Source organism: Leucoraja erinacea, chromosome 3 (genome assembly GCF_028641065.1).
Source record: "Leucoraja erinacea ecotype New England chromosome 3, Leri_hhj_1, whole genome shotgun sequence".
NCBI lineage: Eukaryota > Metazoa > Chordata > Chondrichthyes > Rajiformes > Rajidae > Leucoraja > Leucoraja erinaceus.
This window is the reverse complement of record NC_073379.1, coordinates 101,709,295-101,734,526: the sequence shown is the minus strand read 5'-3', so window position 1 is coordinate 101,734,526 and position 25,232 is coordinate 101,709,295. Positions and strand designations below refer to the sequence as shown.

The 25,232-nt window shown below is 42.5% G+C and overlaps 1 protein-coding gene across 4 annotated transcripts in view; it reads right to left on the bottom strand.

The window, feature by feature from the left end:
• LOC129695891 (multiple C2 and transmembrane domain-containing protein 1-like) overlaps positions 1-25,232 on the bottom strand; it is a 426,884-nt gene that overhangs the window by 291,457 nt on the left and 110,195 nt on the right. For all 4 annotated transcript variants that reach the window (XM_055633328.1, XM_055633326.1, XM_055633327.1 and 1 more), the window contains one exon: positions 16,702-16,844. In XM_055633328.1, coding sequence (XP_055489303.1) covers positions 16,702-16,844 — 143 coding nt within the window. The remainder of the gene's footprint in view (positions 1-16,701; positions 16,845-25,232) is intronic.

The following is a 25,232-nucleotide window of genomic DNA, read 5'->3' as shown; positions in this document are numbered from 1 at the left end:
GAAAATCCAAGTAAAAATTCAAAATTTTTAAATTCTTTAAATTCACTAAAGATATCTACTCCCACTTGTGCTGATAATAGACAAGAGACAATAGGTGCAGGAGTAGGCCATTCGGCCCTTCAAGTAGGCCATACGGCCATTCAATGTGATCATGGCTGATCATCCCCAATCAGTACCCCGTTCCTGCCTTCTCCCCATATCCCCTGACTCCGCTATTTCTAAGAGCCCTATCTAGTTCTCTCTTGAAAGCATCCAGAGAACCTGCCTCCGCCACCCTCTGAGGCAGAGAATTCCACAGACTCACCACTCTCTGTGAGAAAAAGTGTTTCCTCGTCTCCGCTCTAAATGGCTTACTCCTTATTCTTAAACTGTGGCCCCTGGTTCTGGACTCTCCCAACATCAGGAACGTTTCCTGCCTCTAGCGTGTCCAAGCCCTTAACAATCTTATATGTTTCAATGAGATTGCCTCTCATCCTTCTTTACTCCAGAGTGTACAAGCCCAGCTGCTCCATTCTCTCAGCAGACGACAGTCCCGCCATCCCGGGAATTAACCTTGTAAACCTATACTGCACTCCCTCAATAGCAAGAATGTCCTTCCTCAAATTAGGGGACCAAAACTGCACAGATATTCCAGGTGTGGTCTCACTAGGGCTCTGTACAACTGCAGAAGCGCCTCTTTGTTCCTATATTTGATTCCTCTTGTTATAAAGGCCAACATGCCATTTTCTTCTTCACTGCCTGCTGTACCTGCATGCTTACTTTCATAGACTGATGTACAAGGACTCCCAGATCCCATTGTACTTCCACTTTTCCCAACTTGACGCTATTTAGATGGTAATCTGCCTCCCTGTTTTTCCTACCAAAGTGGATAACCTCACATTTATCCGCATTAAACTTCATCTGCCATGCATCTGCCCACTCCCCCAACCTGTCCAAGTCACCCTGCATTCTCATAGCATCCTCCTCACAGTTCACACTGCCACCCAACTTTGTGTCATCTGCAGATTTGCTAATGTTACTTTGAATCCCTTCATCCAAATCATTGACGTATATTGTAAATAGCTGCGGTCCCAGCACTGAGCCTTGCGGTACCCCACTAGTCACTGCCTGCCATTCTGAAAGGGACCTGTTAATCCCTACGCTTTGTTTCCTGTCTGCCAACCACTTCTCTATCCATGTCAGCACTCTACCCCCAGTACCATGTGCCCTACTTTTGCCCACTAATCTCCTATGTGGAAATTTGTTCGGCACGGACTTGTAGGGCCGAGATGGCCTGTTTCCGTGCTGTAATTGTTATATGGTTATATGGTTATCAAATGCTTTCTGAAAGTCCAGGTACACCACATCCACTGGCTCTCCCTTGTCCATTTTCCTAGTTACATCTTCAAAAAATTCCAGAAGATTAGTCAAACATGATTTCTCCTTCGTAAATCCATGCTGACTTGGACCGATCCTATTACTGCTATCCAAATGTGCGGCTATCTCATCTTTTATAATTGACTCGAGCATCTTCCCCACCACCGATATCAGACTAACTGGTCTATAATTCCCTGTTTTCTCTCTCATAGAAACATAGAAACATAGAAATTAGGTGCAGGAGTAGGCCATTCGGCCCTTCGAGCCTGCACCGCCATTCAATATGATCATGGCTGATCATCCAACTCAGTATCCCGTACCTGCCTTCTCTCCATACCCCCTGATCCCCTTAGCCTCAAGGGCCACATCTAACTCCCTCTTAAATATAGCCAATGAACTGGCCTCAACTACCCTCTGTGGCAGACAGTTCCAGAGATTCACCACTCTCTGTGTGTGAAAAAAGTTCTTCGCATCTCGGTTTTAAAGGATTTCCCCCTTATCCTTAAGTTGTGACCCCTCGTCCTGGACCTCCCCAACATCGGGAACAATCTTCCTGCATCTAGCCTGTCCAACCCCTTAAGAATTTTGTAAGTTTCTATAAGATCCCCTCTCAATCTTCTAAATTCTAGAGAGTATAAACCAAGTCTATCCAGTCTTTCTTCATAAGACAGTCCTGACATCCCAGGAATCAGTCTGGTGAACCGTCTCTGCACTCCCTCTATGGCAATAATGTCCTTCCTCAGATTTGGAGACCAAAACTGTACGCAATACTCCAGGTGTGGTCTCACCAAGACCCCTGTACAACTGCAGTAGAACCTCCCTGCTCCTATACTCAAATCCTTTTGCAATGAAAGCTAACATACCATTCGCTTTCTTTACTGCCTGCTGCACCTGCATGCCTACCTTCAATGACTGGTGTACCATGACACCCAGGTCTCGCTGCATCTCCCCCTTCCCAATCGGCCACCATTTCGATAATAGTCTGCTTTCCCGTTTTTGCCACCAAAATGGATAACCTCACATTTATTCACATTATACTGCATCTGCCAAACATTTGCCCACTCACCCAGCCTATCCAAGTCACCTTGCAGTCTCCTAGCATCCTCCTCACAGCTAACACTGCCCCCCAGCTTAGTGTCATCCGCAAACTTGGAGATATTGCCTCATCCAGATCATTAATATATATTGTAAATAGCTGGGGTCCCAGCACTGAGCCTTGCGGTACCCCACTAGTCACTGCCTGCCATTGTGAAAAGGACCCGTTTACTCCTACTCTTTATAACCATATAACCATATAACAATTACAGCACGGAAACAGGCCATCTCGACCCTTCTAGTCCGTGCCGAACACATAATCTCCCCTAGTCCCATATACCTGCGCTCAGGCCATAACCTTCCATTCCCTTCCCATCCATATAACTATCCAATTTATTTTTAAATGATAAAAACGAACCTGCCTCCACCACCTTCACTGGAAGCTCATTCCACACAGCTACCACTCTCTGAGTAAAGAAGTTCCCCCTCATGTTACCCCTAAACTTCAGTCCCTTAATTCTCATGTCATGTCCCCTTGTTTGAATCTTCCCTACTCTCAGTGGGAAAAGCTTTTCCATGTCAACTCTGTCTATCCCTCTCATCATTTTAAAAACCTCTATCAAGTCCCCCCTTAACATTCTGCGCTCCAAAGAATAAAGCCCTAACTTGTTCAACCTTTCTCTGTAACTTAGTTGCTGAAACCCAGGCAACATTCTAGTAAATCTCCTCTGTACCCTCTCTATTTTGTTGACATCCTTCCTATAATTAGGCGACCAAAATTGTACACCATACTCCAGAATTGACCTCACCAATGCCTTGTACAATTTTAACATTACATCCCAACTTCTATACTCAATGCTCTGATTTATAAAGGCCAGCACACCAAAAGCTTTCTTTACCACCCTATCTACATGAGATTCCACTTTCAGGGAACTGTGCACAGTTATTCCCAGATTCCTCTGTTCACCTACATTCTTCAATTCCCTACCATTTACCATGTACGTCCTATTTTGATTTGTCCTGCCAAGATGTAGCACCTCACACTTATCAGCATTAAACTCCATCTGCCATCTTTCAGCCCACTCTTCCAACTGGCATAAATCTCTCTGTAGACTTTGAAACTCTACTTCATTACCCGCAACCCCACCTATCTTAGTATCATCTGCATACTTACTAATCCAATTTACCACACCATCATCCAGATCATTGATGTACATGACAAACAACAGTGGACCCAACACAGATCCCTGTGGCACCTCACTCGTCACTGGTCTCCAACCTGACAAACAACCATCCACCATTACTCTCTGGCATCTCCCATTCAGCCACAGTTGAATCCATCTTGTTACTCCACCATTAATACCCAACCATTGAACCTTCTTAACCAACCTTCCATGAGGAACCTTGTCAAAGGCCTTACTGAAGTCCATATACACAACATCCACTGCGTTACCCTCATCAATTTCCCGTGTAACATCTTCAAAAAATTCAAGAAGATTAGTTAAACAAGACCTTCCAGGCACAAATCCATGTTGACTGTTCCTAATCAGACCCTGTTTATCCAGATGCTTATATATTTTATCTCTAAGTATTCTTTCCATTAATTTGCCCACCACTGACGTCAAACTAACAGGTCTATAATTGCTAGGTTTACTCTTAGACCCCTTTTTAAACAATGGAACAACATGCGCATTACGCCAATCCTCCGGCACTACTCCCGTTTCTAATGACATTTGAAATATTTCTGTCATAGCCCCCGCTATTTCTACACTAACTTCCCTCAATGTCCTAGGGAATATCCTGTCCGGACCTGGAGACTTATCCACTTTTATATTTCTCAAAAGTGCCAGTACTTCCTCTTCTTTGATCCTCATAGTTTCACAAGCAGTAGCTTTGCTTCCTGTTTGCCAGCCAGTTCTCTATCCACATCAATACTCTCCTGCCTTTCTTAAAAAGTTGGATAACATTAGCTACCCTCCAATCCACAGGAACTGATCCTGAGTCTATAGAACATTGGAAAATTATCGCCAATGCATTCACGATTTCTAGAGCCACTTCCTTAAGTACCCTGGGATGCAGACCATCAGGCCCTGGGGATTAATCAGCCTTCAGTCCCATCAGTCTATCCAACACCATTTCCTGCCTAATGTGGATTTCCTTCAGTTCCTCTGTCATCCCAGATCCTCTGGCCACTACTATATCAGGAACATTGTTTGTGCCCTCCTCAGTGAAGACAGATCCAAAGTACCTATTCAACTCATCTGCCATTTCCTTGTTCCCCATAATAAATTCACCTTTTTCAGTCTTCAAGGGTCCAACTTTGATCTTAACTATTTTTTCCCCCTTCACATACCTAAAGAGCTTTTACTATCCTGTTTTATATTCATGGAATAATTGGAAAGTAAATTTGCATATTTTAAATGTGAATTTTCTGTAACATTGAATTGGCTTGAAATATATTTATTTTCATCTGTATTCATCAGATGTTATCAGTTAATATTCTTAAATTCATCTTAAAGTGAAATTTGAAAGTAAAATTAATTAAAACACTTCCAGGTTAGGGGACTAGCTATAATTTCCACTCAGCAATTAATAAATGAGCAAAAAACAATGCTGGAGAAACTCAGCAAGTCAGGTGGCATCAATGGACTGAATTGGTTTCAATATTTTGGGAAGAGATCCTTCATCTGGACTGAACTAGGAACACTACAGCAAAAGAATAGGCCCTTCAGCCTATAATGTCTATGCCAAACATCATGTCAAGACCAACTCTTATCTGCATTTAGGTATGTTACAAAACTTACCTTCAGCAGCGCTGCAGTTCTGCTGCTGCCCGTGTGCGCGCCTTTGGAGCCTTTGAGAGGGGGGCGGGTTTAAAATGCGATTTTTCTGCAGCCTATTCAAATCGATCTCTGTTAGGCTGTTTAGTTGCTAAAGAAAAATCGCTTCGACTGCCGTTTTATTAAAATTAGCGCTGGATAATTTAATTGTTAGAGTAAATTAAAAATCATCTTCTAAAGCCGTGAACGCCGACAATGGGACGGATCTCACGGAAGGGACAAGGCAAGGTAGGCTGTTTATTTTTACATTAAAAAAGTACTTAAGATGCCTTTAATCAAAATTTTAAGTTGCGAGAAGGTGACTTGGAGCCCATCCGAAACGGCAGTATTTTTTATGCCGACATGGGCTTCAAATTCACTGCAACCGCAACGTTCCAAACCAGCGCGTTCCACAAAATCCCACTCGCAAGATGATTTAGATGGCCATTAATTTACAGCAATTAAACACTAAATTCCTTCCATTTGGCTTATAAATTTATGACAATGAGATTTAAAAATCATGTTATATTATGAATTCTTGGGTGAATGTTATTTGGACATTTAGGCTATTTAAAAATGTAAATCTTTTCTTAAGAAATGGATAGATGTTTAGATATAGTAATTGAATTTTGCAATTAACTACAATTGGGTAACTAACTAATTATATGTTTTAATTTCAGGTCATCCAAGTAAGATTGTTTCATATTTGTTTCAGAATGCTTCAATCTATAATAACTGAAAATTACTTTCAGTTCTCTTAATTCTTAATAAAGCTATAGGCTTTTGACTGTTCTTGATCACAGCTTTTGTGTTAAGTCAATGGAAAAGCAATAGGGAACAAGATGCTAATTTCCGAGCATGAAAATGGCCATAACTTTTTTAATGTTATGAAAGTGAATTAGGTGTCAAATTAAACTTCTTTTTATGCTTTATATGATGGGATAAATTGCATAAAATTTTAAAATCTCAAAATTTTGTAACATTGATCCATATCCCTCATTTCCTGTGTATCCACATGCCTATACAAAAGTATCTTAAATCCCACTACTGTATCTGCCTCAACCACCCCAGGCAGCGCATTCCAGGCACTCACCACCCTCTGTGTAAAAGAAAAAAATTGCACTCCACATCTCCTTTAAACTTTACCCCTATCACCTTAAAGCTATGCCCTTCTAGTATGTGATTTTTTTTCCATCCTGGAGAAAAGATGAATCCCATTTGCCCACATTATGGGTGAAAAGATAAAACTGATAATGGGTCTTGACTAAAAAATGTTAACAGTCTATTTCCCTCCACAGTTGTTGCTTGACCCACTGTTCCTACAGTAGTTGGTTTTCTGCTCTAGTTTCCAACATCTGTAGACTATTGGGCCACCAATTAATAAACAAATGAGGTTATCAAAATTGAAATAGGTTTGGGAAGAACATGAGCCAAAATCAATGATTATACTCAATGAGAAAAATCCATCTCAAAATAAATAGACAACCCTAGAACCCTAGTGGCGGCATGACTCACCCGTTGCAGCGGCCCCTACAGCCTGTCTGTCTTTTTGTTATTTTGTGTCTAGTTAAATGTAGTGTTGGTGTTTTTTTTAATACTGGTTTTAAATGTGTATATGTGGGAGTGGGGGGGGGGGGGGGGGGGGGAACCGTTTTAAAATTTCTTCCCTGTCCGGGAGACCCGATCTTTTCACTGTCGGATCTCCGTTGTCGTTGGGGCCTAGCACCGTGGAGCGGCCTCCAGCCTGAACGACCCGGGGCTCGGGAGACTGCGGAGCTGCGGACTACTCACCATCATGGGGCTGGCCGGCCTCGGAGCGTGGGGAGCGGCGGTGACTCGCTTCTGCAACTCGACTCCTGGGGCTCGGAGGCTCCAGCAACGCAGCCGCAGGTCCGGTGAACTGGGACATCGGGAGCTCGCGGGTCCGGGTGGGGAGAGACCGCTTCCTGGAGTTCCTGCAACGTGACTTCTCCAGCCCATGTCGCGGGGTTGGTACGACCCGGAGCGGGGACATACATCGCCCGGCGCGGCTTTAATGGCCGTGGGACTTGGCATCGCCCGCATGGGGCTTGGACATCGGGAGAGACATGGAGAACAGGGGAGAGAAAAGACTTTGCCTTCCATCACTCACAGTGGGTTCACTGTGATGGATGTTTGTGTGAATTAAATTGTGTGTATGTCTGTAGGAAATTGTCTTTGTTTGTATGGCTGTGGAAACGGAATTTCGTTTGAGCCTCACTGAGTCTCAAATGACAATAAATATTGTATTGTATTGTAGAAATTCAATGCTTAGCACTGTTATTTATTTCAGTGTTATATAGTACATGAAAATCATTGTATCCCTAGAGTAGACATGATTACTATCATTTACAGGTTGAATCACATATTTCTGAAAATCTTTACCAGACACTTTCAGTTTCAAATTCGATGTGCACTGATGACATATATTCAGATACCACTTGATAGTGTCATTTCCCACAAAATCGTGGCATTTTTAAACAAACTCAACTTCACATAATATATCCCATCCAGCACAAAGACTGACAACAACCATCCTAACATTGACAGAAATGTGGCAGAGAATTCCAGAGATTCACCACTCTCTGTGAGAAAAACATTTTTCACACAGAGAGTGGGGAATCTCTGGAATTCTCTGCCACAGAAGGTAGTTGAAGCCAGTTCATTGGCTATATTTAAGAGGGAGTTAGATGTGGCCCTTGTGGCTAAAGGGATCAGGGGGTATGGAGAGAAGGCAGGTACGGGATACTGAGTTGGATGATCAGCCATGATCATATTGAATGGCGGTGCAGGCTCGAAGGGCCGAATGGCCTACTCCTGCACCTATTTTCTACGTTTCTATGTTTCTATGACAGTTTGCGACCCTGCATCAGCTTACTCTGGCTGTGGATAATTGCACCCATAAACATCTACCTTTAGAATCAAATATTCCTTTGCTCTCATGGCCATCCTTCCCTTTCATACTCCATAAGCTTCGACTCATCCAAAACTCCTTTATTTTAATCCTAACTTCCACCATCTCACTTCCTACTGTTACTCATCCTTCACCTCATTGCACTCCACCCTGTGAACTTTAAACTTTTTGGCTGGGCTTGCTTGGATAACATTTTACAATACTCTGAAGAGCTCCATATCCAGCCATCCCTGCCCACTTCCTTAAATCCATGTCAGCCATCTGGGCCATAAACACTCACACATGCGCAATCTAAATGTCCCTACCTAAGACTAATGGGTTAATCCTTGCCTGAATTTTATTTGATCTACATTTTAAACGCTGGCTCACATTAACGTACCCATAATCAATTAGAACCTTGAGTGTGTTTTTGCTAATTATGAGCACTGTTGACTTCACAAAGTCCTTCCAACCATGAGAGATTAGTGTGGCAGTGCCTCAAGATAATGACATTTTACAGTTGAGGAATTATTTTACGCAAGGAGCGGGCCTTTCTAAGGTTCACAAACATAGATTGATTGCAATTAAAAGTAAATTCTTTAACTAGCTTAAGCATGACACACTGAGATGACCATGGTTATGCTAGTTAAAGATTTAATTGCATTTAATCTATGTTTGAGAAACATAGAAAGGCACAGAGTTGGCCTACAGGCTCTTAACATACAAAACGGTGGGTTTATGAACCAAGAGGATTGATACTCACCAGCTGAGCTGAGGGTATAACTGATTTGGAATTATCGGGTTCTGTTGCCATCTAACAGTCAGGGATTTAAATTAATGTGAATTCTACTGCTTGTGACACTTGAATAGCCTGATTAGAGATTGGTCAGATCCCTGCCTACCTTTGTGCCTTCAGCCAGTGCAGACTTTTTTTCTCACAAAGATTCACTTAGCTGGAAATTAATAATTTGAAGATTAATACGTTTAATACATTTCAGTATTTCTGCAAGATTATAACATGCTTTGTGTTCAAGCCCTATGCTTAAGAAGTTATTTCCTGAGGCAATGATACGAACATCCGAAAGACTTAACATTAGGGTGAAGATAGACACAAAATGCTGGAATAACTCAGCGGGACAGGTATTATCTCGGGAGAGAAGGAATAGGTGACGTTTGGGGTCGCGACCCTTCTTCAGACTGAAGATGCTGCCTGTCCCGTTGAGTTACTCCAGCATTTTGTGTCTATCTTCGGTTTAAACCAGCATCTGCAGTTCCTTCCTACATAAAATTAGGGTTATGGTTTGAGAAATATTATGGTGGGAGAGAGGAAAGAAACTTGCAGAGAGACAGAAACTGAGAGGAATATTTCCGAGTATTTTTCCCAAGGGATTTATTTAGATTAGTTCAACTTCAAAAATTAAGATCAATGGATGAGATCACATGGAGTGCTGTGTGTAGTTTGAAGCACATGGATATAGGCTGGATATCTGACAGGGACATGCATGCCCTGAACTTTTGTCATCACATTTTCAAAAGCATCCAACTTTCCGGAGGTTCCTTTACCTGCAAACTACCTACTCCAATCAACTTGAGCAAGTCTAATACTAAAGTTGGTCTTGCTCCAATTCAGAATTTTAACTTGTGGGCCTGCCATGTTCTTGTCGATAACTATTTTAAACCAAATACAACAATGGTCACTGGTCCTAAAAGGTTAGCCCATGACACTTCAGTCACTGGCCTTTCCAATTTCCAAAGAGTAGCACTCTCCATGTATTGCCTAGGGACACTTTCCTCAACACATTTGACAAATTCCTCCCTGTCTAAGCTCTTGACACTATAACCGTTCCAGTTAATATTAGAAAAATTAAAATTCCCTATTATAACAAACTTATCAGTCTTTCAACTGCTTGCAAACTCCAGGCATATTTATACAAATATTTATATTTATGGTACACTCTCAACAAGGTGACTATCCCCTTTATATTTCTCAGCTCCACCCATATTGGCCCAGGGGTTGAAGCATCAGTAATATCAAATCGGATCTATTGTCATGATATTCTCCTCAATCAATAAAGCAACTGCCCTTTCTCCTTTATCCCCCCCTACCTCCCATCCTCTATATTTCCTGTATCACCTGTACTCTGGAACAAACATTCAGCTACAATCCAGTCCCTCTCTCAGCCAGGTTTCCAAAACTGTTACAACGACCCAGTCGAACATATATTTCCATGCCCTGAGTTCATCCTCCTTACCTCCTCAGGCCTCTCGCATTAAAATAAATGCAATTCAATCCAACAGTCACGCCTCACTCCCTGCCTCATTCCTACCTATTCTATCCACTATATTTGGCTTTATTTCTCTCAGGTAATTGCTCGGAAACAGCCCGTTTTTTCTCATCAGCAACTGCAGTTCCTTCTTACACACCCCTTCCTCAATCCTGATCGCATGGATGATATCACACGTGATAAAGTAGAGTTAATTTTGTTCTTGGTTCTTGGTTTCTTGGTTTCTTGGTCCTCCAAAATATTCCAAATGGAATTTAAACTGGAGGTGGTGAAGGGAGGGATTAAGCCAGAAAGGGTTATTGGGAAGAAAGAGCTACCATTGGTCAGATAACAGAATCAAGGGGCATGCGGAGAAAGCAGGAATGTGGTACTGATCTTGGATGATCAGTCATGAGCATATTGAATGGCGGTGCTGGCTCAAAGGGCCGAATGGCCTACCCCTGCACCTATTTTCTAAGTCTCTATAGAAATTGAATTTTGCTTTATGTGATGGTTGCTGTTAATCTATTAGATACTGGTGAGAGTTTAACAAAATCTTATGTTTTGACCTGGCAATTTACCTGGTCCTCAGCCATCATTGTTGAATTGAACAATTTCAGAAATTTCCACAATAACTGTGGTATAATGTTGTGGCACTCGTTGCATTTCATCTCTCTCCTCATTGGTACTTTCAATTGTCTCCTCTTATGGGCCTGCCCACGTACGCGACTATTACGGCGAGTGTCGGTACCCGTCATAGGTCCTTACAAGTTGCCGAAAATCTTCAACGTTGAAAATCCAGCGGCGACCAGAAAGACGCTACGGCTCTTTGGGCGACTGAGGAGACGATTCACGACCATACAGGCGACACCCTGGCGACATGCCATGGGGTGAAGCCTGTATGGTTGTGAGTAGTCACACAAAGAGTCTTACCTTATTCTGGTCGCCACTGGATTTTCAACATGTTGAAAATTGTCAGCAACCTGCAACGGGTGCCGGCAGTCGCCGAAAAAGTCACGTAAGTGGGACAGGCCCACTATTTACTTATTAACCAAACATTAACCTTTATTAGGTTACACAGAAAAGCTGGATTCAGCGGGTGCAGCAGCATCTATGGAAAGGAAATAGGCAACGTTTCGGGCCGAACCTGCTTCAGACGACCTATGACAAGAAAGGGAAAAGGAGGAGTAGCCGGAAGGCTGGAGGGTGGGAGGAGACAGCAGGGGAGCTGAGGAAGGGGAGGAGACAGCAAGGACTAACAGAATTGGGACAATGTTCATGCCCCCGGGGTAGACTCCCCAAACGGGGAGTCACACAAACAACGTTTCCGTTTGGGGAGTCTGCACCCCGGGGGCATGAACATCGACTTCTCCCAATTCTGTTAGTCCTTGCTGTCTCCTCCCCTTCCTCAGCTCCCCTGCTGTCTCCTCCCACCCTCCAGCCTTCCGGCTACTCCTCCTTTTCCCTTTCTTGTCCCCACCCACCCCCACCCCTGATCAGTTTTTCGGCCCGAAACGTTGCCTATTTCCTTCGCTCCATAGATGCTGCTGCACCCGCTGAGTTTCTCCAGCTTTTCTGTGTAACCTTCGATTCTCCAGCATCTGCAGTTCCCTCTTAAACATTAACCTTTATTATCCCTGCTCAGTTGACATCACAGCAACTTATACCATTCAATCTTTGGGAAAGATGTAGAAACAAGGGACTGCAGAAGATGGCTTACACAAAAGGACACAAAGTGATGGAGTGGCACAGCTGGTCAGACAGCATCTCTGAAGAACATGGATAGGTCATGTTTTGGGTCTGGACTCTTCTTCAGACTGATTGTGGGAGGATGGAGGCGGGAGAAGAAAGCTGGGAGAGGTGCGGCAGAACAAAGTGTGGCAGGCTAGGTGGATACAAGCGACGGCATGGTTTTAATAGGCAGATAGTTGGAACAACGGCCAGAGATCATAGCAGGTGTTGCTTTCAATCTTGCTGGTGTCTATAATCTTGAATAATGCACTGCAATTTTGTACCATTCTGTGTTTTGCATCTATCACTGTATTTATTGTTTATTTATCTTTTTTCATTACTGTACGGATACTGTTTACCCCTGACCCTCATGTCAACAAGGAACTTCATTGCACTCTGGTGTAAATAACGATAAACTATTCTGAAAATGTGATCAACCAGGGTGATGAATCTACTGTTGCAGAACAACAGATATCTGATCGAACCATTACCTTACAGCTCCCTATAATAGGAAAGTGAATTTCATAAAGATTGCTAGAATTTTGGATAACTTTCTAGAAGGACATCATAGATACATAGATACATAGAAATTAGGTGCAGGAGTAGGCCATTCCGCCCTTCGAGCCTGCACCGCCATTCAATATGATCATGGCTGATCATCCAACTCAGTATCCCGTACCTGCCTTCTCTCCATACGTCCTGATCCCTTTAGCCACAAGGCCACATCTAACTCCCTCTTAAATAATCTGCAAAATCTGTTCTTGTATCAGAAATAAAATGTAATAATCGGGCAAGTCAGCAGGTGGAGCTCAAATCCCATGAATATTCTCATCGAGTCAAAAAGCTGCGGGAGGAACTCAACAGGTCAGGCAGCATCCGTGGAGGGAAACTGATTACATTTTGGGACCCTTCTTCAGACTCTCCCCTTTCTAAATCTTCTTTGTCGCTTACTAGAGATGATAATCATATTCATTACAGTATTTCCAACTGTTTCAAAATTTGAAAACTTGTTTATGAGCCATAAAATGAATCAATGAACCTTGCTTTGAATAACGAACTGAAAACCTAATCCTGCAAAAATAAAAGCAAATTGTGTTTATTTTTTTTAATATTTTCCAAATGCTGCTACATAGTATACAACCAAGCAGACCCTAGTGTGAAGAAGGGTCTCGACCCAAAACGTCCCCCATTCCTTCTCTCCAGAGATGCTGCCCGTCCCGCTGAGTTAGTCCCTAGTTAAGGACAGTAATCTGGCATTTTTGCAGTTTTCATTAATTTCAAGCCTAGATTTTTTTTCTCCCATCTTTCATTGTACTTGATAATGGCAATGCTGTCCAACACCATGAATTACAACAGCAGTTCAGGAAAAACTACTCCCACGGTGTTGTTGGATAGGGTGTTACAATATTTGGACTGCAACAGGAAAGAAAGTGATATATTTCTAAGTCAAGATGATGCGCAGCGTACTGAGGCACGTGATGATATTCTCCTGCACCTGCTGCCCTTTTCTTATTTTACAGGCTTGGCAGCTGTTGTTGGAGCATCCAAGGTGAGTAACTGCAGTGTAGATAGCTCAACATTACTCTGAACTGCTTCAACGAATGGGTGCCCAATAATGTACAATTTTATGACTTTTAGCCGAATGCGCTACCAACTAAGCACAAGGGAAATCATAGAAATCCTGATGTGTGCAGTTTAAGTCCCCTAATTTGAGGAAGGACATTTTTACTATTGAGGGAGTGCAGCGTAAGTTCACCAAGTTAATTCCCGAGATGGTGGAACTGACATCTGATGAAAGAATGGATTGACTGGGCTTATATTCACTGGAATTTAGAAGGATGAGGGGAATCTTATAGAAACCTATAAAATTATAAAAGTACCGGACAAGCTAGATGCAGGAAAAAAAATTCCCAATGTTGAGGGAGCCCAGAACCGGGGGCCACAGCCCAAGAATAAAGGGGAGGCCATTTAAAACTGAGATGAGAAAAAACGTTTTCACCCAGAGAGTTGTGAATTTGTGGAATTCTCTACCATAGGAGGCAGTAGAGGCCAATTCACTGGATGAAATTAAAAGAGAATTGGATAGAGCTCTAGGGGCAAGTGGAATCAAGTGATATGGGGAGAGGGCAGGCACAGGTTACTGATTGTGGATGATCAGCTATGATCACAATGAATGGCGGTGCAGGCTCTAAATGCCAAAATGGCCTCCTCCTGCACCTATTTTCATATTTCTATCTGGAATTATATCCACTGGAATTTAGAAAGATGAGAGGGGATCATAGAAAGATATACAATTCTTGAGGGATTGGACAGGCTAGATGCAGGAAAAATGTTCCCTATGTTGGGGGAGTCCAGAACCAAGGGTCGCAGTTTAAGAATAAGGAGTAGGCCATTTAGGACAGATGAGGAAAAACGTTTTCACCCAGAGAGTTGTGAATCCATTGAATTTACGGTCATAAAGGCTAGTGGAGGCCAATTCGCTGGATAAGAGAGTTAGATAGAGCTCTTAGGGCTAACAGAATCAAGGGATATGGGGAGAAAGCAGGAACGGGGTACTAATTTTGGATGATCAGCCATGATCATATTGAATTGTGGTGCTGGCTTGAAGGGCCAAATGGCCTACTCCTGCACCTATTTTCTATGTTTCTATGTTGTATATGTATCTGGTGTGTGAGCCTCCAGTGGAATTTACTGAATATCCGAAACCAGTTAACATTTCCTCCTTCTCAATGTTTTAGGCTTGGAATGGGTGTAGAGGAGGTTTACCAGAATGATGGCTGGATTAGAGGGTAGACAAAAATGCTGGAGAAACTCAGCGGGTGAGGCAGCATCTATGGAGCTCCTTTCTTCTGAAGCTGGTTTAGAGGGTATCAGCTACAGGGAGAGGTTGAACAAACTTGGATTGTTTTCTCTGAAATGGCAGAGGTTGTGGAGACCTGATGGAAGTATATAAAATTATGAGGGGCATAGATAGGATAGACAGTCAGAACCTATTTCCCAGGATAGAAATATCAAATACAAGAGGGCATCGCGTTAAGGCAAGAGGGGCAAAGTTTAAAGCAGACGTGTGGGTCAATTTGTTTTTCACATAAAGGGTTATTGGTGCCTAGAACTTGCTGCTGGGGCCGGTGGTGGATGCTGATACAACAGTGGCATTTAACAGACTATGGATTAGCACATGGATATTCAGGGAATGGAGGAATATGGATTATGTGCATGCAGATTAAGGTTGGTCATGTTCACCACAGACACTGTGGGTCGAAGGAATGTGTAAAGACATTCTTGACATAGAGGGAGTGCAGAGAAGGTTCACCAGACTGATTCCTGCAATGGCAGGACTTTCATATGAAAAAAGACTGGATAGACTCGGCTTGTACTCGCTACAATTTGGAAGAGTGAGGAGGATCTTATAGAAACGTAAACAATTCTTAAGGGAATTGACAGGCTAGATGCAGGAAATATTGTTCCCGATGTTGGGGAAGTCCAGAACAAGGGGTCACAGTTTAAGGATAAGGGGGAAGTCTTTTAGGACCGAGATGAGAAAAAGATTTTTCACACAGAGAGTGGTGAATCTGTGGAATTCTCTGCCACTGAAGGTAGTGGAGGCCAGTTCATTGGCTAAATTTAAGGGAGAGTTAGATGTGGCCCTTGGGGCTAATGGGATCAGGGGGTATGGAGAGAAGGCATGCTAAGTTGGATGATCAGCCATGATCATATTGAATGGCGGTGCAGGCTCGAAGGGCCGAATGGCCTACTCCTGCACCTATTTTCTATGTTTCTATGTTTCCTGTGCTGTACTGTTTTATGTTGTGAGTTTATTTAGCCCAGTTGAAGAAAGAAGAATGTGCTGAAAGGAACTAACTCCAAATATGTACACACTGTGTGATGGTATGATCTCTTAGAACATGCAATGTATTAGTCTGGGTTTTTTTAGTCAATAAATCCCCAATTGTGTACTTGAGGAACGTACACTTAAATGAGGCTCTGGGAGCACCATTTTAATATGCACAACAGGCAATGCACAAACTGAGTTTTAATCAGGAATAATCTGAGAAGGGTCCCAACCCAAAATGTCACCTGTCCATTCTTTCCCCAGTTGCTACCATACCACTGAGTTTGTCTAGCACTGAGTTTTGCTCAAGATTGTAGCAACTACAGTCTCTTCTGTCTCAATAAAACAATTTGTGCGCCTATGTTTCACACAGCAATAAATAGTATTGCACTGTTACAGAGTGTACAATTGGGCTTCAAGACCATAGAGATTCATTCTCAATTTGTTGTTTGTTTCCTTTTAGGAACAGTAACAATTATGTGGGAAATATATATAAATTGCCAGAAAAAACATATTCAACACAAAAAACGTGAATGGATAATAAGATGGAACATGTTGCAAATCCTGCTGTTGATTTGCTATTGTCTTATTTAAATTACCTCTCATACTGAATTTCTCTTTATTTTGCGAGTGATGTTAAGCCAAGCATACTGTTAACAAAATTGCAGGCTTGCTTTGTTTGTTTGCATTATTACCCATTTAACACTTGCAACCTGTTACCCCAGACCATAGACAGTGGAGAGTTTTATCTACCTTAATGTACAGAGGTTCTGTAATATTTTCCATCAAAATAGAAATATCTTCATTCCAAACTGGATTGAGGCTCTTGTGGATTATTCTACTTCTGAAGATTTCTCTCCCGCCTATTTTCAACTTCACATATGGATCACTTGTTCCTGAAACAGTGAAGAAAATTCAATGTAGAGACATGTTTCATTATTTGCTAATTAAGTTTCAATCAAAGATGGAATTTAATACAGAGACGTGTGAGGTGTTGCATTTTGGGACGTCGAACAAGGGCAGGACCTTCACAGTAAACGGTAGGACTCTGGGTAGTGTTGTAGAGCAGAGGGATCTAGGAAGACAGGTAAATGGTCCCTTGAAGGTCGAGTCGCAGGTAGATAAGGTGGTCAAAAAGGCTTTTGGCACTTTGGCCTTCATCAGTCAGAATATTGAGTATAGAAGATGGGAGGTCTTGTCTTGTATAAGACGTTGGTGGGGCTGCATTTAGAATATTGTGTTCAGTTCTGGGCACCAAGTTATCGGAAAGATATTGTCAAGCTTGAAAGGGTTCAGAAACGATTTATGAGGTTGCCAGGACTAGAGTGTGTGAGCTATAGGGAGAGGTTGAGTAGGCTGGATCTCTATTCCATGGAGCGCAGGAGGATGAGGGGGAATCTTATAGAGGTGTATAAAATTATGGGAGGAATAGGTCGGGTAGATGCACAGAGTCTTTTGCCCAGAGTCCGAGGGGTAACTTTTTCACACAAAGGGTGGTGGCTGTATGCAACAAGATGCCAGAGGAGATAGTTGAGGTTGGGACTAACCCATCATTTAAGAAACAGTTAGATGAATATGTGGATAGGACAGGTTTCGAGGGATATTGACAGGGATATGGACAGGGATATGGACAGGGATATGGACAGGGATATGGACAGGGATATGGACAGGGATATGGACAGGGATATGGACAGGGATATGGACAGGGATATGGACAGGGATAGGGACAGGGATTGCAGCTTTGGAGGGAAGGTTAAATTCCCAGGATGGCGGGACTGTCATTGGCTGAGAGAATGGAATGGCTGGGCTTGTACACTCTGGAGTTTAGAAGGATGAGAGGATATCTTATTGAAACATATAAGATTATTAAGGGTTTGGTTACGCTAGAGGCAGGAAACGTGTTCCCGATGTTCGGGCCACAGTTTAAGAATAAGGGGTAAGCCATTTAGAACGGAGACGAGGAAACACTTTTTCTCACAGAGAGTTATGAGTCTGTGGAATTCTCTGCCTTACAGGGCGGTGGAGGTCAGTTTTCTATATACTTTCAAGAGAGAGCAAGATAGGGCTCTTAAAGATAGTGGAGTCAGGGGATATGGGGAGAAGGCAGAAACGGGGTACTGATTGTGGATGATTAGCATAATCACATTGATTGGCGGTGCTGGCTCGAAGGGCCGAATGGCCTACTCCTGCACCTATTGTCTATTGGCCAAGTGCAGGCAAGTGGGACTAGTGTAACTGGGACGTTGTTGGCCGATGTGGGCAGATTGGGCCGAAGGGCCTGTTTACACACTGTATCATGACCATGACTCTAAAGTTGTGTGAATATTTTTTAATTACTTCAAATAATCAATAGTTGTTATAATAACATAGAAGTTATTGATCGGAAATATCTGTGGTTCTTAATGACCACATTGCTAATCATTTTTTTCTTTTAGCTGTCAGAGAAGATTTTTACAACAGAATATCAATTATTTATTCAGAATATCTTAATGAGACAAATACAACTTTGGCAATGTGTTATTTGTGGAAATAATGAAGTGAATAAAGTATGAGGACCAATTTTTAATAAAATGTAATTAGAATCTCAGACCAGAAATATCAATATACACTGGATTATTCAAGTGTCTGACTTCGATTTCTGTAAATTTAACATGATTAGGTTTATTATTGTCATATGTATCGAGATACAGCAAAAAGCTTTGTTTTTCATGCTATCCAATCAGATCAGATAATACTATACATAAATCCAATCAAGTCAAATTCAGGGATAATAAATAGTGCAAAGGAGAAAATACAGAGTGCAGAAAATGTTTCTCAGCATTGTATGGCACAAGTTCCATAGAGAAAGTCCAATCTCTGCAATGGGGTCGAAATGAGTTGGACAGTACTGTAACTTTACCAGACACTTTCAGTTTCAAATTTGATGTGCACTGATGACATATATTCAGATACTACTTGACTCATTTCCCACAAAATCGTGGCATTTCTAAACTTGAACTCAACTTCACATAATATATCCCATCCAACACAAAGACTGACAGCATCCATCCTAACATTGACAGAAATGTGGCAGAGAATTCCAGAGATTCACCACTCTCTATGAGAAAAACATTTTTCACACAGAGAGTGGTGAATCTGTGGAATTCTCTGCCACAGAAGGTAGTTGAGGCTATATTTAAGAGGGAGTTAGATGTGGCCCTTGTGGCTAAAGGGATCAGGGGGTATGGAGAGAAGGCAGGTACAGGATACTGAGTTGGATGATCAGCCATGATCATATTGAATGGCGGTGCAGGCTCGAAGGGCCGAATGGCCTACTCCTGCACCTAATTTCCATGTTTCTATGTTTCTATAAGGTGGTCAAAAAGGGTTTCAGCATATTGGCCTTCATCAGTCAGAGTACAGCAATTGGGAGCTATTGTTATAGCTATACAAGATCAGGTAACGCACATTCTCTTGCCCAGAGTAGAAATACAGATCCAGAGGACATAGGTTTAAAGTGAGGAGGGAAAGATTGAATAGGAACAGAGGAATATTTTTTTTACACACAAAGGGTGGTGGATGTATGGAACAAACTGTTGGAGAAGGTAGTTGAGGCAGGTACTATTGCAATGTTTAATAAACATTTAGACAGATACATGGATAGGTTAGCTTTAGAGATATATGGATCAAGCGCAGGCAGGTGGAACTGTTGTAGATGGGACATGTTGGTCAGTGTGGACAAGTAGGGCTGAAGTACCTGTTTCCACGTTGTATGACTCTATAACTTGGACTCTAAGCCAGATAACAAAGGGGAAAAACTATTCCTGGGTCTGGTGGTGCACACTTTCAAACTTCTGTATCTACTACCTGACGGGAGCAGAGAGGAGGAGGAATGACCATGATGTGACAAGTCTTTAATTATATTGGCTGCTTTTCCTAGGCAGCGGGAATTGTAGATAGAGTCAATTGTGGGTAGTACGTCTGTAGGCTATATCCACAACTATTTGCAATGTCTTGGGCAAAACTATTCCCAAATCAAACTGTGATGCATCCCAACAGTGTAGTTTCTATGGCACATCTGAAGAAGTTTGTAATGCCCCTGTCCCACTTAGGAAACCTGAACGGAAACCTCTGGAGACTTTGCGCCCCACCCAAGGTTTCCGTGCGGTTCCCGGAGGTTGCAGGTAGTTGCCGGAGGTTGCAGGTAGTGGAAGCAGGTAGGGAGACTGACAAAAACCTCCAGAAACCTCCGGGAACCGCACAGAAACCTTGGGTGGGGCACAAAGTCTTCTGAGGTTTCCGTTCAGGTTTCCTAAGTGGGACAGGGGCATTAGAGTCATTAGGAATGTGCTAAATTTCTCCAGTCTCTAATAGAGACTCTCGATAGGGGGGTAAAAAGGCATAGACTCCATGGTTACCCCCTTGGTTCCTGTTAAATCTGTCCCTCCTCACTTTAAATGATAGACAGAGCATTTTTCCCAGAGTGGAAATGAAGTTTAGTTTATTGTCACGTGTACAGAGGTACAGTGAAGTTCTGTCTACCCTATCTACGCCTCTCATATCTCTATGTACTTCTTTCAAGTCTCCCCTCGACCTCTGATGTTCCAGAGAAAACAATCCAAGTCTATCCAACCTCTCCCTATACCTGAAGCTCTCTAATTCAGGCAGCATTCTGGTAAATGTTCACTGCACCCACTCCAAAGCCTCCACATCTTTCCTGTAATGGGGTTACCAGAACTGCATGCAGTTTTCTAACTGTGGCTTAATCAAAGTGCTACAGAGATGCATCATGACTTCCTGTCACTTATATTCAATGTCCCTAACAATGAAGGCAAGCATACCTCTGCCCTTTCACTCACCCTATCTACTTGTGCTGCCACCTCCAGTGAGCTATGAAGTTGGACTCCAAGATCTCTCTGGACATCAATGCTGGCACGTGTCTTGTCATTAACTGTATAATCTCCTTCCATTCAACCTCCCAAAGTGCAACACCTCGTAATTGCCCGGGTTAAGCTCTATCTGCCATTTCTCTACTCTGCATTTCTGCAGCTGATCTACATCCTGTTATATTTTCACACTGTATTCCTCACTCGTTGCAACTCCCCCAATGTTGGTGTTGTCAGCAAACTTACTCACCAACCCATCTACATTTATGTCTGTCATTTATAATAATCCCAAACAGCAGAGATCCATACAGAGCTCCATTGGCCATTGTTTTCCAGCCAGAGTATCTACCTTCCACCGCAAACATTTGTCTTCTATGAGTAAGCCAGTTCTGAATCCATACGACCAAGTAGGTATGTTACAAAACTTACCTTCAGCGGGGCTGCAATTTTGCAACTGGCCGTGTGCGTGATTTTGGCGCGTTTGAGGGGGGGGGGGGGGGGGGAGTTTACAACGGGGTTTTATCCCGACTTGGTCCTGAATTATATTGTGTTGGAGTGCAAGATGTTGCTAAAGAATCGTTCCTACGGCCGTTCTGTGTGTTTTTTTTAAAAATTCACCCGACAAGTTAATTGCTGGAATGATTTTAAAATCAGCTTCTGAAGCCTTCAATGCCGACAACTGGGACGGATTTTATGGAGGACCCGGTAAAAGGAAAGTAGTTTATTTTTATGTATAAAAGTGTTTCTTAAGATGTATTTAATTCACATTTTAAGTTGTGAAACGGTGATTTTTCCCCCTGAAGAACCGGCAGTGTATTAGCTGCCGATATGGGGGTATAAATTCACCGCATCTGAATGGTCCAAATGGTCCCGTTCCAGAAAATCCCACTCGCAAGCTGATTTAAATGGTCATTAATTTACAGGTATTAAACATGAAATTCCTTCCATTTGGCCTATAAACCCATGACAATGAGATTTAAAAATTATGTTATATTCTGAATTCTTGTGTGAATGTTATTTGGACACTTAGGCTATTTAAAAATGTTAATATATTCTTAAGAAATGGATAGTGTTTAGATCTAGTAATTGAAGTTTGTAATTAGCTACAATTAGGTAACTAACTAATTATATGCTTTATTTTCAAGTCATCTTAGTAAGATTGTTTCATATTTGTTTCAGAATGCTTCAATCTATAATAACTGAAAATTTCTTTCAGTTCTCTTAAATTTTAAGAAAGTTATCGGCTTTTAAATGTTCTCGATCACACCTTTTGTGTTAAGTCAATAAAAAAGCAATAGGGAACAAGATGCCAATTTCCGAGTATGAAAATGGCCACACCTTTTTAATACTGAAGATATGAAAGTGAATTAGGTGTCAAATTAAATTTATTTTTATAGAAACATAGAAACATAGAAAATAGGTGCAGGAGTAGGCCATTCGGCCCTTCGAGCCTGCACCGCCATTCAATATGATCATGGCTGATCATCCAACTCAGTATCCTGTTCCTGCCTTCTCTCCATACCCCCTGATCCCTTTATCCACAAGGGCCACATCTAACTCCCTCTTAAATATAGCCATTGAACTGGCCTCAACTACCTTCTGCGGCAGAGAATTCCACAGATTCACCACTCTCTGTGTGAAAAAGGTTTTCCTCATCTCGGTCCTAAAAGATTTCTCCTTATCCTTAAACTATGACCCATGCTTTATGCTTTATCTAATGGGATAAATTAAAGACTTGATTTTTAAAATCTCAAAATGTTGTAACATTGCTAGATTTTGTAACACTGCTAGTCATCATGAATCACATACATCCTAATCTTCTGAATTGGCCAATCATAATGGACCTTATCAAAAGCCTTCTAAAATCCAACACTAGAGGGCATAGTTATAAGGTGAGAGCGGGAAAATGTAATGGAGGAGACGTACAGCAAAGTTTTTTTCTCACACAATGAGTGGTGGGGGCCTGGAATGCATTGCCAGGTAATGGAGACAGAGATTTTTAGATAGGCATATATAGAGGTGCAGGGAAAGGAGGGACGTGGATCATGTACAAGCAGAGGATATTAGATTAACTAGGCATCATGTTCAGTACAAACATTTCCGGCCGATGTGCCAGATCCTGTGCTGTACGGTTCTATGTTCTATGTTCTAAGATGAATGATTATCAAAGCTGGCAGTGCTAGAGAAGCCAGCACAGGGGCCTCAACTATTTACGACTTTAATGGCTTAGAAAAAAGGGTCCAAGGGCATCTTCTGGTTGGTAACAAACAGACAGAAGGAAGATCAAGGTGCAAAATTGCAGACTTCACCATTGACATAGCCTACGCCCAACTGCACTAAGCAGTCTGATTTCTGATACAAAGGGCCTGTCCCACTTAGGTGATTTTTTCGGCGACTACATGGTCGCCGGGGATGTCGCCTGTATGGTCGTGAGTAGTCTCCTCAATCGCCCAAAGAATCGTAGCGTTTTTCTGGTCGCCCGCTGGATTTTGAAATGTTCGAAACTTTTCGGTGACAGTCGGCAACAGTTGGCTTGACGACAATCAGCGTAGTTTGACTACTCCTGACGTAGGTGCTGTCATAGGTTGGCGGCAGGTGACATCGGTTGTCACCGGTGCTAACCGGTGAATTCCATTGACGACTACCTACGTCAACCTATGTCAACTGGCGACAGGTACCGGCGACTGAATTGTCTTAAGTTGCCTCAGGTGTTGCCGACAGGATCGTACTATGTCGTAGCTTGTCGCGGGTGGACATAGGTTGTCGAAGGTGTGGTCGTAGATGGACATCCTAATGGGTCGCCAGTTGTCGGTAGCTTGCCGCAGCTTGACGTCGACTAGGTGGTAGGTTGGTGTAGACACTGTCGTAGGGGGGTCCAGTCGCCGTTTTTTTGGCGACCTGCTACGACTATGACAGTCGCTGGCAGTCGTCGAAAAATATCGCCTAAGTAGGACGGGCCCTTAACACTATCTAGGGGCAATTTTAACAATTTTACCAAAACCAATTAGCCTACAAACCTACACATGTTTGGAGTGTGGGAGGAAACGGAACACCCGGGAAAAAATCTACGTTGTCACAGGGTGAACATACAAACCCCATACAGACAGCACTTGGCCAGGATCGAACGCAGCAGGTCTCTGGCACTAAAAGGCAGCAGCTCTAGTGCTTACCACTGTACCGCTGCAAATGTTGTTCCTTTATTTAAGAAGGAAAGTCGATAGAATCTAGGGAATTACAAGCCAGCGAGCCACATGTCAGCGGTAAGGAAGCTATTGGAGAATATTGTTTGGGATAGAATTGCTTCCAAATGGAGCCGTCAGCATAGCTTTGTACATGGCAAGTCGTTTCTTACTTACTTGATTGAGTTTTTTGAGAAGGAAAGTTGATAGAAGTCTAGGGAAAAGTTACAAAGCCAGCGAGTGCCACACCATGTCAGCGGTTGGGGTAAATACGAGAGTGGCATTAAAATAATTTTGGATAGGCATATCGTGGGATATGGATTATGTGCAGGCAGATAGGAGTTGGTCTCAACATCAGTTTAGCACAGACATTGTGGCCTAAAGGGATTGTTCTTGTGTTGCACTGTTGTACGTTCTCAGCCAACTAGACCGTTTCAGTGGACTCCCATTGAGGTAGTTTAGACTCTCACTTGTTTGGGATAGAATTGCTTCCAAATGGAGCCGTCAGCATAGCTTTGTACATGGCAAGTCGTTTCTTACTTACTTGATTGAGTTTTTTGAGGAGGTGATGAAGGTGATTGATGGTGGTAGACAAAGACAGTGGTTTCAGAAGACTTGGTCTCCCGAGCAAAGTTTGAAAGGTGAGATGTGCAGGGCACAAATGATGACTTTTTTTTTCACACACTATAAATACTAGGTACATGGAGAATTGGTGCAACCGTGCCTGGAAATGGTCCCACTGCATGCGTTTCAAAGGTAGAATACAGGTGGTTGAGCAAAGAGTAAATACGGGGAGTGTGCCGTGGCATTAAACCACAATTTTGCAGATAGGCATAGAAAATAAGCTGATGGTTGTATCTGGTTTCATTTAAAGTGTGCCTCTGCAAAAGATAGGATGGTTGGTCTCAACATCAGTTTTTTAGCACTTGTTGTGGAGGTTAATGACATTGTGGTGCCTCATTTGTTGAAGGCGAAGCCCTTGTTCAAATTGTGTTGCACCTTCTCTCAATATGTGCAAGAAGTCGTCTTTTTATATTGTTAGGAATAAAGACTCTCACATTGCCAACTAGAGGTGAAACTTTCAAACGTTTCAGCAATTGAGGGACTCCCACTCAAAAATGAGGTAGTTTAGTCTCTCAACTATTTTGCGTTTCTGGAGGGATTATAACTCCCAGGATGTGCTGGAATTGGAACGATAGAAAATATATATTTATTTAACAATGAGGTAAACAAGCACTGA